The 18026-nt window shown below is 35.0% G+C and overlaps 2 protein-coding genes across 2 annotated transcripts in view; one reads left to right on the top strand and one right to left on the bottom strand.

Moving 5' to 3' along the window:
• Positions 1-18026, top strand: part of LOC149409257 (uncharacterized) — a 254749-nt gene that overhangs the window by 193904 nt on the left and 42819 nt on the right. The gene's annotated exons all lie outside the window — the stretch shown is intronic.
• LOC149409260 (salivary endonuclease-like) overlaps positions 1-18026 on the bottom strand; it is a 68903-nt gene that overhangs the window by 29254 nt on the left and 21623 nt on the right. The window contains exons 3-6 of the mRNA XM_089649968.1: positions 11250-11437; positions 10025-10319; positions 9649-9902; positions 8963-9118 (exon numbers count right to left, since the gene is read on the bottom strand). Coding sequence (XP_089506094.1) covers positions 8963-9118; positions 9649-9902; positions 10025-10319; positions 11250-11437 — 893 coding nt within the window. The remainder of the gene's footprint in view (positions 1-8962; positions 9119-9648; positions 9903-10024; positions 10320-11249; positions 11438-18026) is intronic.

The following is an 18026-nucleotide window of genomic DNA, read 5'->3' on the forward strand; positions in this document are numbered from 1 at the left end:
CGGAGTTTGATATGGTTTTCACTATCATTTAGAGAATTTCTTCCTACAGGTTATGGATATTATATTTACAGATAGTAGATAAAAGTCGAGCAACGCCGGGTTCACGTCAGTTAGTAACTAATAAAATGCATTATTTTCCATATAGAACACTTTGGGAACCTCTGTTCTAAAGTATGCAACGGAGTTTGATATGGTTTTCACTATCATTTAGAGAATTTCTTCCTACAGGTTATGGATATTATATTTACAGATAGTAGATAAAAGTCGAGCAACGCCGGGTTCACGTCAGTTAGTAACTAATAAAATGCATTATTTTCCATATAGAACACTTTGGGAACCTCTGTTCTAAAGTATGCAACGGAGTTTGATATGGTTTTCACTATCATTTAGAGAATTTCTTCCTACAGGTTATGGATATTATATTTACAGATAGTAGATAAAAGTCGAGCAACGCCGGGTTCACGTCAGTTAGTAACTAATAAAATGCATTATTTTCCATATAGAACACTTTGGGAACCTCTGTTCTAAAGTATGCAACGGAGTTTGATATGGTTTTCACTATCATTTAGAGAATTTCTTCCTACAGGTTATGGATATTATATTTACAGATAGTAGATAAAAGTCGAGCAACGCCGGGTTCACGTCAGTTAGTAACTAATAAAATGCATTATTTTCCATATAGAACACTTTGGGAACCTCTGTTCTAAAGTATGCAACGGAGTTTGATATGGTTTTCACTATCATTTAGAGAATTTCTTCCTACAGGTTATGGATATTATATTTACAGATAGTAGATAAAAGTCGAGCAACGCCGGGTTCACGTCAGTTAGTAACTAATAAAATGCATTATTTTCCATATAGAACACTTTGGGAACCTCTGTTCTAAAGTATGCAACGGAGTTTGATATGGTTTTCACTATCATTTAGAGAATTTCTTCCTACAGGTTATGGATATTATATTTACAGATAGTAGATAAAAGTCGAGCAACGCCGGGTTCACGTCAGTTAGTAACTAATAAAATGCATTATTTTCCATATAGAACACTTTGGGAACCTCTGTTCTAAAGTATGCAACGGAGTTTGATATGGTTTTCACTATCATTTAGAGAATTTCTTCCTACAGGTTATGGATATTATATTTACAGATAGTAGATAAAAGTCGAGCAACGCCGGGTTCACGTCAGTTAGTAACTAATAAAATGCATTATTTTCCATATAGAACACTTTGGGAACCTCTGTTCTAAAGTATGCAACGGAGTTTGATATGGTTTTCACTATCATTTAGAGAATTTCTTCCTACAGGTTATGGATATTATATTTACAGATAGTAGATAAAAGTCGAGCAACGCCGGGTTCACGTCAGTTAGTAACTAATAAAATGCATTATTTTCCATATAGAACACTTTGGGAACCTCTGTTCTAAAGTATGCAACGGAGTTTGATATGGTTTTCACTATCATTTAGAGAATTTCTTCCTACAGGTTATGGATATTATATTTACAGATAGTAGATAAAAGTCGAGCAACGCCGGGTTCACGTCAGTTAGTAACTAATAAAATGCATTATTTTCCATATAGAACACTTTGGGAACCTCTGTTCTAAAGTATGCAACGGAGTTTGATATGGTTTTCACTATCATTTAGAGAATTTCTTCCTACAGGTTATGGATATTATATTTACAGATAGTAGATAAAAGTCGAGCAACGCCGGGTTCACGTCAGTTAGTAACTAATAAAATGCATTATTTTCCATATAGAACACTTTGGGAACCTCTGTTCTAAAGTATGCAACGGAGTTTGATATGGTTTTCACTATCATTTAGAGAATTTCTTCCTACAGGTTATGGATATTATATTTACAGATAGTAGATAAAAGTCGAGCAACGCCGGGTTCACGTCAGTTAGTAACTAATAAAATGCATTATTTTCCATATAGAACACTTTGGGAACCTCTGTTCTAAAGTATGCAACGGAGTTTGATATGGTTTTCACTATCATTTAGAGAATTTCTTCCTACAGGTTATGGATATTATATTTACAGATAGTAGATAAAAGTCGAGCAACGCCGGGTTCACGTCAGTTAGTAACTAATAAAATGCATTATTTTCCATATAGAACACTTTGGGAACCTCTGTTCTAAAGTATGCAACGGAGTTTGATATGGTTTTCACTATCATTTAGAGAATTTCTTCCTACAGGTTATGGATATTATATTTACAGATAGTAGATAAAAGTCGAGCAACGCCGGGTTCACGTCAGTTAGTAACTAATAAAATGCATTATTTTCCATATAGAACACTTTGGGAACCTCTGTTCTAAAGTATGCAACGGAGTTTGATATGGTTTTCACTATCATTTAGAGAATTTCTTCCTACAGGTTATGGATATTATATTTACAGATAGTAGATAAAAGTCGAGCAACGCCGGGTTCACGTCAGTTAGTAACTAATAAAATGCATTATTTTCCATATAGAACACTTTGGGAACCTCTGTTCTAAAGTATGCAACGGAGTTTGATATGGTTTTCACTATCATTTAGAGAATTTCTTCCTACAGGTTATGGATATTATATTTACAGATAGTAGATAAAAGTCGAGCAACGCCGGGTTCACGTCAGTTAGTAACTAATAAAATGCATTATTTTCCATATAGAACACTTTGGGAACCTCTGTTCTAAAGTATGCAACGGAGTTTGATATGGTTTTCACTATCATTTAGAGAATTTCTTCCTACAGGTTATGGATATTATATTTACAGATAGTAGATAAAAGTCGAGCAACGCCGGGTTCACGTCAGTTAGTAACTAATAAAATGCATTATTTTCCATATAGAACACTTTGGGAACCTCTGTTCTAAAGTATGCAACGGAGTTTGATATGGTTTTCACTATCATTTAGAGAATTTCTTCCTACAGGTTATGGATATTATATTTACAGATAGTAGATAAAAGTCGAGCAACGCCGGGTTCACGTCAGTTAGTAACTAATAAAATGCATTATTTTCCATTTCCGGAAACTGAAATATTTACTTCTCATTATTATCTTAGTCATAAGTCACTAGATATAAGTCTTAGATGTAAGTCACTAGTTTTAAGTCAGTAGTTCTAGTATTAATTATTTAATAATTTATTTTTTTGTGTTTTTTTATTCATAAAAATTTAAATGATTACGGTTTTTCTGTTTCTACAACCACCATACTAGGCACATGCCCGTATTATGGTAGCCATATTTCTTTAGATTTCAATGTTAGGATATACAGAACTAAGAGAGAGAATAAGAGAGAAAAATGCAATAATTATCAAAATTTATAAAGATAATATAATCACAAAATTTGAAACCCACTTATCTAAAAGATATCAATACAATATCAAAATTCCAAAATGTAATACCAATCAAATGCAAAATAACTACAAATATTTAGGAATAAAGTATTTCAACAACCTTCCGATTGAAATAAAAAAAATTAAAGGATATTAACATACTTAAACTAAAATTAAAGTTACTTTTGCAGAAATAATTAAATAAATAATTGCCTGTTTTTCCCTTCATTGATATTTATTATCAGTCTATACTCATCTCCACTGTATTTAGATTTTGTCTCTTTATATATTGTTCCTATCATATATATATACTTACTTATAGCATAATGATATTCTATTTTTCTTATAATTAGTGTAACTCTCTCACCAAGCACAAGAACCAGTTTCTTCATTGGCGAGATTGCGAACATAAATATATTTTGTAATGAAAATATATATTTTTTATGTACTCATATTATATTACTGTACCCACTTATATATAATAAAAAAAATATATATTTAATCAGTGCCCTTGAAAACGGTGTCATATAAATTATCATTAATGCAAAGTATTTTAATAATAAAAAAGTGCATATTTAGCGTCCCTGTTTTCTGTATTTATTTATTTATTTGGAAAAGTTGACAGCAAATCTTTAATTATATAATGATACAATAATAATATTATTAATTATGCCAATTATTAATGGTGTTACAATGGTGTACAATGGCATAGAGATGTTCTCTTAAATTAATTTCTTGTTTAGTTAGAAAATATTAAAATAAAGGAGGGTAGGGGGGAGGAGGGTGGGGGGGAGGAGGGGGAAATATAGGATAAGGATTAAGAGGCAAAGGACGGGAATATATAGGAATTGAACTTCTAGTTTGAGTTTTGTTGAGTTTTTGTTTTATGTCGCGTAAAGTCGAGTTAAATATGTCAATATGGTTATAATTTAAGTTAAAAGAGTGTGTGGATCTGTAGATAAATGAGTTTTGTTTGGAATTCGTCTTACAATGAGGGAGATTAAAAGTAAGCGACTGTCTGCTGTTGCGATTGGGAACATGGAATAATAGGCGTTGAAGAAGATCAGGACTATCGATTAAATTGTGTGTAATTTTGAATAACATTACCAAATCTGCTACATTTCTTCGGAAAGTTAACGTCTGTATATTGAAGAACTTTGCAGAGTCTTCATTACTGATATGAGATCGAAAAGAGCGGAAATTAAGGTACCTTAAAAATCTATTTTGAACACTTTCAATTCTATTTTTATGTATTGCATAGCCTGGGTTCCACACTTGTGATGCGTATTCAAGGATACTACGAACGTATGAGAAATACAGTGTTTTGAAAGTAGCAATGTCTTTGAATTGCTTACAGGAACGGATTATGAAACCCAGCATAGAAGATGCGTTAGTGACTACGTGGTCAATATGTTTATTGAAATTCAGTTTACTATCAAGTATAACCCCAAGGTCCTTAATTTCTGATTTGGTAGATAAAGGTTGATGATTAATTGAGTATTCGTGTATAAATATGTTTTTGTTTCTAGTAAAGCGTACGATGAAGCATTTGGATATATTTAATTCCAGACAATGGGCATTAACATACGCGTTTAAACGTTGTAAATCCTTTTGCAGCTTGTGACAGTCTTCGATTGATTTTATAGGTGAGAAGATTTTCATGTCATCTGCATAAAGGATGGTCTGCGAGTGTAAAAAGCAGTGACCAATATCATTGATATAGATATTAAATAATAACGGTCCTAACAGGCTGCCTTGAGGAACTCCCGATGTTACAGCAACAGAGTCGGATTTAAATCCAGCAACCACTACTATTTGACTACGGTTGGAGATATAAGAAGAGAGCCAACGATAAAGATTGCCGTGAATACCAATCTTTAAAAGCTTGTTCAACAAGGTTGAGTGATCGACCTTGTCAAACGCCTTACTATAGTCGGTATAGACAGTGTCCACTTGTATTCTGTTGTCCAAATTATCCTGCAGGTACTCTGTGAAGGTTAAAAGATTTGTGGTTGTAGATTTACCACTAATGAAACCGTGTTGGGTCGTATTCAGGCTGGGCTTAAGAGCAGAATATAGTTGGTCATAGACTATTTTTTCAAAAATTTTGTTAAATATACAAAGTTTGGAGATTGGCCTGTAGTTTTTAACGTCTGTTTTTTTGCCATTTTTGAAAATAGGAGACACATACGCAGATTTCCATATAACAGGGACAGTGCAATCGGTTAGGGAACGATTGAAAATTAAAGAAAGGGGTAAGGCTAGATTGTGTGCACATTGTTTGATAAAGATTGAAGGTATTTCGTCAGGACCGGCACCTTTGCGAGTATCAATTTCCTTAAGGTATTTTAAGACAATTTCTCGTGTCACCTCAATATTGCTTATATTGGATGTATGGTTCCCGACGTCAGTTGGGGATCGGAAGGCTTACTGAAAACTGAACTGAAATATTTTGAAAATAAATTTGCAATTTCCGTTCCATTATTGGCTTTCAGCTCTCCAAAATACATACATTTTGGGACACCTTGGGATGCGTTAGAAGATTTGACGTGGCTCCAGAAGTTTTTAGGGTTTGAGGAAATATTGTTTTCAATATTACTCAAGAAACGGGATTTGTTTTTCCGACATAAGTCTTTGTGCCGTTTACGAAGCAGGGAAAATGCGTCATAGTCAGCCTGGTTCTTGTGTTTTTTATATTTGCTAAAGTATTTTGATTTGTCCTTAGTTACCTTAATAAGGGCAGCACTGTACCAAGGAGGATATTTCGAGTTCCACGAAAGTTTATGAGGAATATGAAGATTTATGAGGTATTTCAAAAACGTATAGAAACCGTCAAGCGCTGGTTCTATTTGAGAGGTAGAAAAAATGGAAGCCCAGTCAGCTTGTTCAAGGGCGAAATTAATTGAATCGTAGTCTCCACGATTATATAGAAAAACTTTTCTTTTCGCATTTGTCAATGAAGGAGTTTCCTGAAATGGCACACTAATGGATAGAACTTTATGATGTTCATCTTCAGGAACTAGCGGGTCGTCATTAGATTCGACGGAGATTAGTAGATTTGACAGAATCAAATCTAGGATATGGCCGCTTGAGTTTAGTTCACCGTTATATTGAGAGAGGTTCAGAAAATGCATACAGTCAATGAAGTAATTACTAACGTGAGTAGAGTAATTACTAGCTGCATAGTGAGCAGATGGCGTAGTTTGGATCCATGAAATTTCAGGAAGATTAAAGTCACCTAAGATAATAAAAGAATCATTGGGGTTATTTGATACTACGTCTGATAACATGTTCAGGAAATTTTCGATTAAATATTGATGTTGAGTCCCTCCGGGGATGTACACGCAACATATATGGACCAAACTGTGAGGTGTAGTATTGGTGCGAATGGTGACCCAAATGTCTTCAGCACAAGAAGTCCATTCTGGTCTGGCGACGCTGGTCAGCTCCTATTTAATAGCTATCACTACACCACCGCCAAGACGCTGACCGGTGGAAGCGTAATCGCGGTCTCTACGATATACATAGTATCGAGGATCGAAAAGTTCTTCGTCTCTGATACCTTTGGTGAGCCATGATTCTGTGAGGGCAATTAAATCGTAATCGTTTGAAAAGGTATTTTGAAGGATCGTCGTAGTCTTGGTACGAAGACCTCTACAGTTCTGGTGATATATTGCTAAAGACATGGGGAGTATTCGAATAAATATTAGTGAGTAGGCGGTAAATTATACATATAAATGATAACTTCAATAAGTGAGTTCGGTTATAGTGGTCATGCAGTTTTACAAAGTAAGTACATCTAACACAATAATTTCTTGGTATGGGTGCATAAAGTTAGTTTAAAATAATAATGGTATAAAAATCTTGTAATACGCATCTCTGGCTCGGCTAGTGATAATATTATTCTGATGTTGATATAATTAGATAGAGGTAGATATCCATATTTGAGGTAAGAGCGGTTAATAATACTATTCAGTTTATATTTGAGTGAAATATTTGTTGACAAATGAGTATACGGTAATTTGCTTACCACGGCGGAGAATATAATTAGTGTGTGTGAGACCGCGATTGTCCGTCGAGTAGGTCTGATTGTCGGGAGTGCAGGGGGTCGCCAACATGCGGTAAAATGTATTCCAGGTTGGTTCTTGAGAAGTGTAGACTGATTTAGAAAAGAATTAGAAAGTTTGTGGGAGAGAGTGAAATGGTAGAGGGAAGGTGAGTGTAATAGGAGTGGATAAAAGGAGGGGGGAAATGTATGGGGAGACACATGAGTGTATGAAAAATCCATTTTACGACGCGAAGAGAATGCAGATCGACTCAGGCTATTTTCTTTAGGTCCTCTTCCTTGAAAATTGGTATGGGAGGCGAAGTGGGATTTTTTCTCACAAATATCCTGGTGTTTTTTATCCACGTGAACTGGAATCCCTTCTCCCTGGCAATCCCCTTGGCCCGAAAAAAGAGGTTTTTGTTAGAACTAATCAGATGGTCGTTGACATAGATTTTTCTATCGTCACCAGGGTAATTCAGGTCCTTCGTGCTTATTCCTTTCCTTCGTCGAATTTCGGTGATGAATTCATTTTTACGCGAGCGGGTGGTGAATTTAACAATTATTGGTTTGATTAATTTGGAATGAAGTGGGTCTTTCGCCGAGACTCTGGTGGCGAACTCAATTTCGTTAGTTTTAAAGTTGTGTAAGCCAAGTTTGTTTGCTATCTCTGATAGAATGTTTGGAATGTTTTCATTGTTATCTTGAGGTATTCCTTTTATTTCAACATTCTGTAGTCTCATCCATTGCTCCCTTTTGTTGGAATCTTCTTGTATTTGTTTGATGGCCGATTTAAGGGAGGAAACTTCTTGTTCCAAAAAGTCTACTTTGCTCATTGACTGTTCGAAAGCTTGGAATCTATTGGAAAAGTCATCCAATTTTGAGTTGTTGAAGTCCACAGATTTTTCAGTTCTGACATGTCTTCCTTGACTTGCTTATTAAGTGTTTTGAGAGAGGCAAGTTCAGAATATTTTATATTTTTTATTTCTACCATTACATCTTCTATTGGGTTGGTTGACGTAGCGGATGATTGGAGTGAAGTTGTGCATGAAGTGCAGCGCCAGGTTCTTCTTTTCTCGTTATTAGCCTTTCTGAATGTAGTTTCAGATGTTCCTCCGCATTCGTAATGAAACTGCTTACTGCAGGAGTAACACGTGATGCCGTCGGTAATAGTTAGTTGGCACTTAGAACAGTTCATGTTGAAAAGGTTGGGCACCTCTGGATTGTCGGGCACCGGCGATGAAGTGGATATATAGCTGAGTATGTATGTCTGTCAGAGCAAGCACGGCACTGCACTGCCACTAGTAGGTAGTATTAAATATGGCTACGCGGAACTGCACCTTACTGGACTTTATAATATTGGTTTCACAGCAAATTAACATCAACACTGTAGAGATTATATAAGAGTCAATTTTATGTGAGTTCACTGAAAAATTTTGCGAGGTTCAATGATACCATTTGATGTTTTAACTGTAGGAAAGCAATTACTTTAAGAGAGCGAAAAATGACGTGTGTGTGACACTGTAATCTGTAAATAATAGTATACCAAGGTAGTTTTTATATGGAAAAGAAATGACTTTCTGTAAAGTTTGATGTTACCTTATAGAACCAGAGAGGAATGGGCACCTTCATATCTTCCGGACTGAGGTACATATTCTGCAGATTACCTCTGTGGTCCCGCAACTTCAGTATTCTCAAGGTGCCGGTATAGATCTTCGTCCTGGCGCCTTGGCGAGCAATCCTCCTCTTCAGGTCCTGGAAAAGATCAAAGTGAAGTCGTTTTAATAAATAGGCAAAACTGTGCTTAACCATGATTACGAAATTCAAATGGGATGATGATATTTAAGGTCAGGCTAAATGACCCCTAAGAGAGACTTAAATGGATAAGAACCAAAAGTCAATGGCGACAAATGTTACAATTTTTAATTTGAATGGAAGGCAAGACTACTTTTTTCTTTATTCTATGAATAGAACATTAAAGAAAAGTAAAGATAAATGAAGGAAAAAACCCAAACCTTTCGTATTCGTTTATCATGTTACAAGGTGCTACATTGAAAGAAAAGTAACCTACTATAGAATGTTCAATTTCCCCTGTTGAAGTTCACCAAGGGACTAGGCACATTGAAAGAGAAATCATCTGCTCTAGAGTGTTCCAATTGACCCCGTTAAGGTACCCCTGTTGAAGTTCACAAAGGGAATACATTGAAAGAGAAGTCACATACTCTAGGGTGTTCTAATTGCCCGCATTGAAGTTCACCAAGAGGCTACAATGAAAGAAAAATTACCTGCTCTAGAGTATTCCAATTACCCCCGTTGAAGTTTTCCCACTGCGGTGCCACGTTGAGGAAGGAGAAAGTGGCTCTCTGCCCGGCGGCCAGGGAGAAGTCCGTCTTAGCCGCCAGGTGGCCACGGTTGATAAAGTTGGAATTGCTGATGTACTGGTTACCCATGCCAGAGCCGAGCGTGTAGTCGAAGGCGGCTAGCTGAGAGCCGCGCGAAAAGAGGCGGTTCATGTCGAGGTCTGTGAAGAACTTCTGGTCTGAAAGAAAAAATATATCTTTCTAAGTGTGATTTGTTTTATTCTGATTTCCTAGTATTATTGTAGAAAATTTTAAAACAAATCCTTCCCTTCCCTCTTTGACCTTGCCCTTCCCACCTCACCTTGGATGAAGAATGGCCGCGGCACCTTTATCATGAAGTCCGAGTTCTCGGGCTCCTGCCTGTACGTCACGTACGACGGCTGGGCTTCTCGGCGCTGGAAGCAGCTCGAGTACAGCTCGTGGAGTAAGCCAGACACGTTTAGCCCGACGCTGATGGCAAAGTCCCCGCCGTCACATGCACCGGCTTGAATCTCCAAGGCAGACGGGTCGGCGAAGCAGGACAAGGAGTTGAAATCGGCTGGCGAGGGAAGCCAGCTGGGACTGGAGAACAACGTCCCTCCAGTGCAAAGGAAGACCTGAACAAGTGCTACTAATTACATGTTGGGGTCAGCACGGAACACTCACTAAATATTTAGACACTTTGTACAGGCAATACTTATTACTACAAATAATAATAACATACATCTGTCAACTATTTGAATTCCTGGGATTTATTAATTTTTTTTAGAAATCTAATGTAGACAGTGACTTTCCTCGTGTTTTGAAAGTCAAGTGTGCAAAATTTCAGAATGTCGGAATAAAATGAAATCAACATGTTTAAATAAATTTGAATAAAATAAAGGTTTTCGGCGACAAAATTAAAATTCTTAAGCTGCAAACTTTTGGACATATTTTGGTTAGGTTAAATTAGGTTTGATTGGATTTATTTTCGCTGAAATTCGTCTTCTGTACGGTGCATTATTTTTAGGTAAGGTTAGGTGGTGTTATGTAATGTTTGGAATGTGTCTTCCAACGCCCCCAAGTCACTTACTGCTTCCATCTTTAGCAATGGATCTCAGGAACACCAGGAAATCGTTGGAGACATGGTAATCTTTATTTTAAGTAATACTAGGATAGTTTAGTTTGGGTGAGGTTAAGTTAGGTTATTTGATATCATGTTAAGTTAGATTGGGATGTGTATTTCACCGCCCACCAAAACACTAACTAACCGTCTTTAGTAATGGGTGCATCAGGAAACCGTTAGAGACTTGGTAATCTTAAGGTTAAGTGATACTAGGATAGTTTTGTTTGGGTGAGGTTGTAAGGTTATGTGATATCATGTTAAGTTAGGTTGGGATGTGTCTTTCACCGCCCACCAAGACACTTACTGCTTCCGTCTTTAGCAATGGGTGCATCAGGAAAGCGCTAGAGACATGGTAATCTTAAGGTAAAGTGAAGCTAGGATAGTTTAGTTTATGTTATATTATGTAATATTAATTTTGGTGAGGTTGGATTGAGTGTCTCACCGCCTCCGTCTTCAGCACGGTGGCACTGGGGTGCACTAGGTAGCTTCCTGGACAAGCAACGGTGACTGCACCACCGTACGGGAACACCAGATACCCGTTGCCGTTGGTAGTTAGCAGAGAACCGTTGGAGACGTAAACAGGTTGCGGCCGGGACGGATTGAAGCTATGAAGTGGTACGGAGCATCGGGCTGGAACCGTCAACAAATTATGGTGTTGGAGAGGCACAAAAAATTAAGTAGGAACACACTGAGAGAAATTTATTCCTTAGGGCCTATGTCATCAATGCCGTGTGGAGGGTTTTTTGGAGGAGAGGAAGGAGTGAACGTGGGTCTTGAAAAGATCCATGTTGTAGAAGGGAGGAAACACAGAAGCAGACAAATCGTTCCACAGCCAAGTTGTTGAACTCAAGACCGAGTCGTAGAAGTGACCCGTTCTCATGTAACAAATGGCAATGTGTTGGCCGCGGGTGATGAAGAGATCATCAGCGCTAGATCCTCAGAGCATTTTCAATTGTAATTCCGGTAGAACGAGGACAGCATACCTACTTAACGCCTTTGCTCTAAAGGTTGCGATCCGTTTAAGATAGGGGAATCTATGACCGAATCTACGGACCGCCCGTTTCAGCAGTCTAGGGTTTTTATAGGTATTTTGGTGCTCCAGACCAGAGGTAACTGCCAAATTCAACAGTGGGGGGCACTTGATAGGGTTTCCTCATGCGGTAAGAATAACTTTGTCTGGAGGGTCTTTCAAAGAAAGAAGGAGTGGAGCTTCTGAGAAGGAAAAACATATAATGTCAAGTGATCAGCTCAGCCACGGGGGCTCCATCTAGTTATCATAAGGTGTAAAGGGCCCGGTTATTATGGCGTGTTGCGCTACCTCCTTCTTTAGCCAACGTTTCGGACAGAATTGCAGTGTTCATCATAAGGGCAGATGTTTAATCAGATTACAAAATTACTAAATAAGGAAGTAGCGCAACACGGCACAATACCCCAAAAAACAAATCACTATAAACCTTTGCCGTAGGTCCACACCAAGTGGTTCGTTGCGTTTAGTGATTTGACGAGGTGTGTTTAGGTCTTGGCGGCGGATGCGCCTGGGATCGGGAGAGGCTGGTTCACGGAGACCCTTGTCTTACACCGCAGCGGGGGGGATTGATTTAAATGTTCGTCACTCTTGGACGCACTGATCCCTAGATTCTTACCCACCCCTTTTTCCTTTCATTAAAAGACCCCCCCACAGACCATCCTCAAAGATGACGTAGCCCCTGAGTGAAATTATTTTCTTCAGGACCTCCTGAAAAACCAACTTATCAATCACGTTATTGCTACCAACCTCGAACGTGTGGCAAACCCGTCGTGCTCTGCCTTTTGAGGTGCATCCAAAACTCGAAATAGTCTTGAAATTCCTCCTCTGACAAGCGAAACATCTGTTCTTCGGGTGTCGGAAGGTTCTCGAAGGGAACTCCTTCCAGCTCCAAGGACCTGACAATTTCTGGCACATCGTATGTTCTCACCGATACCAGAAACGCCAATAAACATACCAAAATCAAAATACTCCTCGGCCACATTTTGTTAAAGTTTACCAATTTTAAATTTAATTTCTGATTTTAATTAATGAATGGATAATTTTCAAAAGTCACTACAAGTTTCTGATTTTTTCTATTGATAACCGATTTTCTTTTTCCATTTAAATTTTTTGCTAAAAATCACTTGTTATTTTAATATTTAGTTTAATTTTGTATTTGTCTTTGTCTTATTACAAATGATATTCTTTGAATTCACAACAAAACATTATACTTAGTTAATTTTGCTTTAAATATTGCGATTTAAATAATTTAGATAAAAACGATCCTCTGTACAACTGTCAATTTTGGGAAAATTATTGGACTTAAAAAACTTAAACGTCATCACTTATTTAATTTTGAATAAAGAAAACCATAATTTACTTAAAAAAACGTTTTCTACTTTATGGCTACTAGCAGACTTTACCTAACTTTGGAAACATTTAGAAAATAATTTTTTCTCATTCATTGGTTCCACCTACACGATCATATTGAGATATCAGATCTGTCAAAGGGAGATTTCATTACTAATCCTGATTCCTTATTGTACATGGATCTGATTGTTTTTACTTTAATTTTTACTCTCTGACTTGTACCCGGCGTTCTGGGGGTTAACTTTTGGAGATAGACACATGCCATCACGGACTTCCAGACCTTTTTAAGATATACAATTCCGTTGTACATTATTTTGATGTATCTCATAAGGTTTAGCCAGAGTTAGCAATGTAGCGCCTGAAAATATAGATTTTTACGACTTGATTAAAAAACATCGAGTTTTCTCACTTTCTACAAATAATAATAATAATAATATTGGACAATTTTATAGCGCCGCTTTTGTGAGCTATCACCTCAGGGGCGCAATATAATATGCATGTTTTGTGTACATACATTTTCCGGAAGAAATTCTCTAAATGATAGTGAAAACGTCGCTCTAGTTCGTTTTTATCCAACAGACCATTTTTGGCGAAATTAAGTTAAGTATGCAGTTGTACTCAGAAAGCATTTATTTATACGATACAGCTGAATAAAATCAATATGTATTTTTAATGTGTTTTTGAAACGCAGTTTGTCTTAAGTACACCAAAATTAAACAATACTTCGAGCGTGTTTATCCAACATCCGCACGTTGGCCAAAATGACCCTCATTTTTAAGCCGGCCTTTAAATTACATTTCATATAAATGTATCCAACATCCAAGCCATATCTTAAATGAAACAGCCAATGGCAGCACAGCGGGATGGCCACGTGATTGCTTTTATACCATACATTGGTTCGTTAGTGCAACAAAAGTAAATATCTTCACTTATGATTTTGCTTTTTACAAAGTTATTTTAGTGTCTTTCCGGGAGATTCCAACACACACAGTGCCTAAAGATGTACACTGTAGAGAACGATACAATTTTTTCTTGGAAAATGCAACAGATAAATAATATTTCAATCTTTTATCAGCAAATTGTATCAACTTATCGTCCGTTACAATAAACTCTATACACGGTGGTCATAATAAGATTTGGGTATTCAGAATGTTTTTTATATAACATTTTGTAAAACATGCCAATTTTTAAATTATGGTAAAATATCGTTTTAAACTAAAATTTAATCGCGCAGTCATTGAATCAATTGAAATCAAATAAATGAATTGAAATAAATGAAAAACAGTGAGGTATGTTTCTGAGAGTAGGACGAAATTAAACTTGAATTGAAAATGAGATCCCTAAGGAGTATGTACGGTAAAGGATCATGATAAAAGATGTAATTATGAAAGAGTATCTGAGATGATTTTCGAATGCATCGTTCGTTGCTTGCGATGTAGTAAGGTTTGCTCGTTTCAGTATAGCTTGGACTGGATTTCGGCGGCCAATTGGCCGGTACCATTGTTCTTCAACATTATTATAATTTTTTCTTCTAAATTTTGATTAACTTTTAACGTCCTCAGATGTACGAGCTGTGAGAGAGTAGGAGCTGCTTCCGAGAATATTATAACTGTCTTTTTTACTTTTTTTTTATTTATTTTTTTTATTTTTTTATTTAATATTTGTATGTTTTATACAATAAATATACAATTTATACAGTGTTATAAAGGTAAATAATAATAGCTTTTCCTCACCATAAAGAGACGAGGCTCTTGTGTTTGGTGAGTGAATCCTAGCTCAATTATATGGAATCATGTAAGTAAGTAAATAATATATTTGCAAAACCAAAAGGATAAGTAAGAAATAGGCAAGATTTATCAATAATACAGTTTCAAGATTTGAAGGAAATAATAATAAAAGTAAGATATGGACTTTTATAGTAGTTTTAGGTAATTTTTTAATTTTATTTTAAATTCCTGAATATCTTTAATATTTTTTAGATATAATGGAAGGATGTTAAAATATGTTATACCTAGATAGAGATAGGTATTTTGTGTGTGCTTTGTATTGAGTTTTGGGATTTTGATAGTTTTTTGATATCTTGCTGATGAATTGAATTGTAAGTTATTTAACTGTATTTCTTTATAAATTTGTAGAATTGAATATTTTTTATATATATTGTCTATTGTGGGTACATTGAATATTGAAAAGAGAATCTTAGTAGAAAATTTGGATGTATTTTTCAATATTACTTTAATTATCAATCTTTGAACTATTTTAAGTGGATTTAATATATTTTTATAAGTTCCTCCCCAGCCAATAATACCATATTGTAATATAGATTGTACAATTGCATAGTACACTCTTTTTAGGTTTTCTAGTCTAAGAATATTTCTAAGTCTTATAAATATATAAATACATTTTCTAATTCTTTTGACAAGTTCACAAATTTGTTTTTTCCACTAAAAATGTTGATCTATATATATACCAAGATATTTAATTTCAGAAGTTAGACTAAGTATAGAACATTCTTGATTGCAATTAGTTATGTTACATTTAAGTTGATGTATTATAATTTTTAATTCTGGTATTTATTTTAATTTGTTGATAGAGAATGGGATACATTTTTTTTTCAGTATTTAATGAGAGGAGGTTTTTATCGAACCAATTTTTCAGTATATTAATATCAGTATTTGCTAAGTTATTAACATTATTCCAATCAGTACCTTCAATTATTATGACAGTGTCATCAGCATAAGATATTATTTTTCCATTTAATCTTTGATTGAATATGTCATTTACATAAATGATAAACAGTAACGGTCCCAGGACTGTACCTTGAGGTATGCCGAAGTGACTTGTTTTTTGTTGACTAAGTACATCGTTGATTTTTAAGACTTGAGGGCGATTGAAAAGGTAGCTTTTTATCCATTCTATAGCTGTACCACTTAATCCAATGTTTCTTAATTTACTTATAAGTTTGTCGTGTGATATGCTATCAAAAGCTTTTTTTAGATCTATGAAAATTCCAATGTATTTTAATGATTTATCTAATGAATTATGAACAAGACTAGTTAATTTTGCAATTGCATCCTGAGTGCTTCTACCTTCCATAAAACCGAACTGATTTTCATTAATTGATTTATTACATTTTACAAATTGGTTTATCCTTTTTATAACTATCTTTTCAAAAAATTTTGCTATGTTCGAGATTACTGATATGGGTCGGTAATTGCTAACTTCTTCTGGGTTACCAGATTTAAATATTGGAGTAATGGCAGTTTGTTTGTAGATTGATGGAAACACTCCGCTTTGGAAACTTACATTTATTATGTGTTTTAACGGTTTAGAAATTTGATTTTTAATATTTTTTAAAATATTAACTGTTATTCCATCAAAACCCGGGGCAGAACCTCCTTGCATACCGTTTATAATTGATATTATTTCGTTCTCTGTGGTTACTTGGAATGTTGCTATATTATTGTCAATATCAATACTACAGTCTGGAAATGTTATATTTGGGTCAGTATGAATGAGATTGGCAAGATTTTCCCCTACGGTCGCAAAGAAGGTGTTAAATATGTTTGCAGCTTTTGAGGGATTTTCTTTACAACATGTTTTCATGTTGTCATGAAATATATTGGCGATGTCGTTATTCTTGTTTTTTTTCTTGTCAATTATTTCATTTATAACTGTCCACACTCTTTTATTATCATTTTCAGCCTGATTCAACTTTTGTTTATAGTACTTTTTTTTCGTATTTTTTACAATAAGAACTTTTTTCGATCTAGTATTTCTATTTAAAATCTTGCATAATACAATTGACAGCCCTGAATTATTGGCGCTCATAAATTTGAATGTGCCAGCCAGAAACACAAGGTCAGTAATACCGTTTTATTGTGGTAATACTACGACCAGGGCGCAGTTCAATATACCACTCCACAGAATTCAAAACTTGGGAAATATGTATTCGCACATAGATGTATGGAATATGTCACTGATACAATATTAACATGAAATAATCAAATTATTTATCCATGATACAAGTTCTCACTAAAGAAGTTTATTGTTAAATTTATCAACTACATCAGCAAATTAAATGTATGATTCATAGAAGCATTAAAAACCATCATAATCTGTAATATTATTTAGTTATGTAAAAAAAAGTTTTTTCATCATTAAAATTAACTTATATATAATATTAAAATACAAATCGGACAGTTGCGAACTCCTGCAACTAGCTAATTCCCCGGTACAGCGGTTTCGTACTATGCTAAACCAATACCGAACCAATACCGTAACAATAATGTTGTGATTCTCTGATCACAGTACTTTAAATTTTGGTCTTTATTTTTCACTGAACTTAAAATTTAAATTTTTAATGCATTTATTTTTAATTCATTTATGTATGTATGTATATTTCTTTCTCATGTTAAATTGTACTGCCTTTATGTATATATGTAAAAGCCCTCTGGGCGTAAAATATAATAAATAAATAAATAATATATGAAAGTTTGTTTTTATATGCTTTAAAATGATTAAGTAAATTTTTATTATTTGGTTGTTGAGTAGTAAATTTGTAAAGAGCTTGCTTATGTCGTACAGATACTACTAAACCATGAGTAAGCCATGGTTTTATAGGTTTCAAGTTCGACACTTTGGATTTGGTTATTATATTATTATTTGTCGAGTCATTTATGCATTTAGATATTTTTTCTTCAAACATTTTACAACATATATTGACATCATTACATTGTAATAATTTATTCCAATTTTCTGATTCTAATTGGTGTTTTAATGTATCCATATTAAGTACTTTTTTTGAGTAATTATTTTGTTTAAGTAATGGCAAAGTTGGATTGC

The sequence above is a fragment of the Hesperophylax consimilis genome, unplaced genomic scaffold, assembly GCF_061612785.1.
Source record: "Hesperophylax consimilis isolate HC1 unplaced genomic scaffold, BYU_Hcon_1.0 scaffold_32, whole genome shotgun sequence".
Taxonomy (NCBI): domain Eukaryota; kingdom Metazoa; phylum Arthropoda; class Insecta; order Trichoptera; family Limnephilidae; genus Hesperophylax; species Hesperophylax consimilis.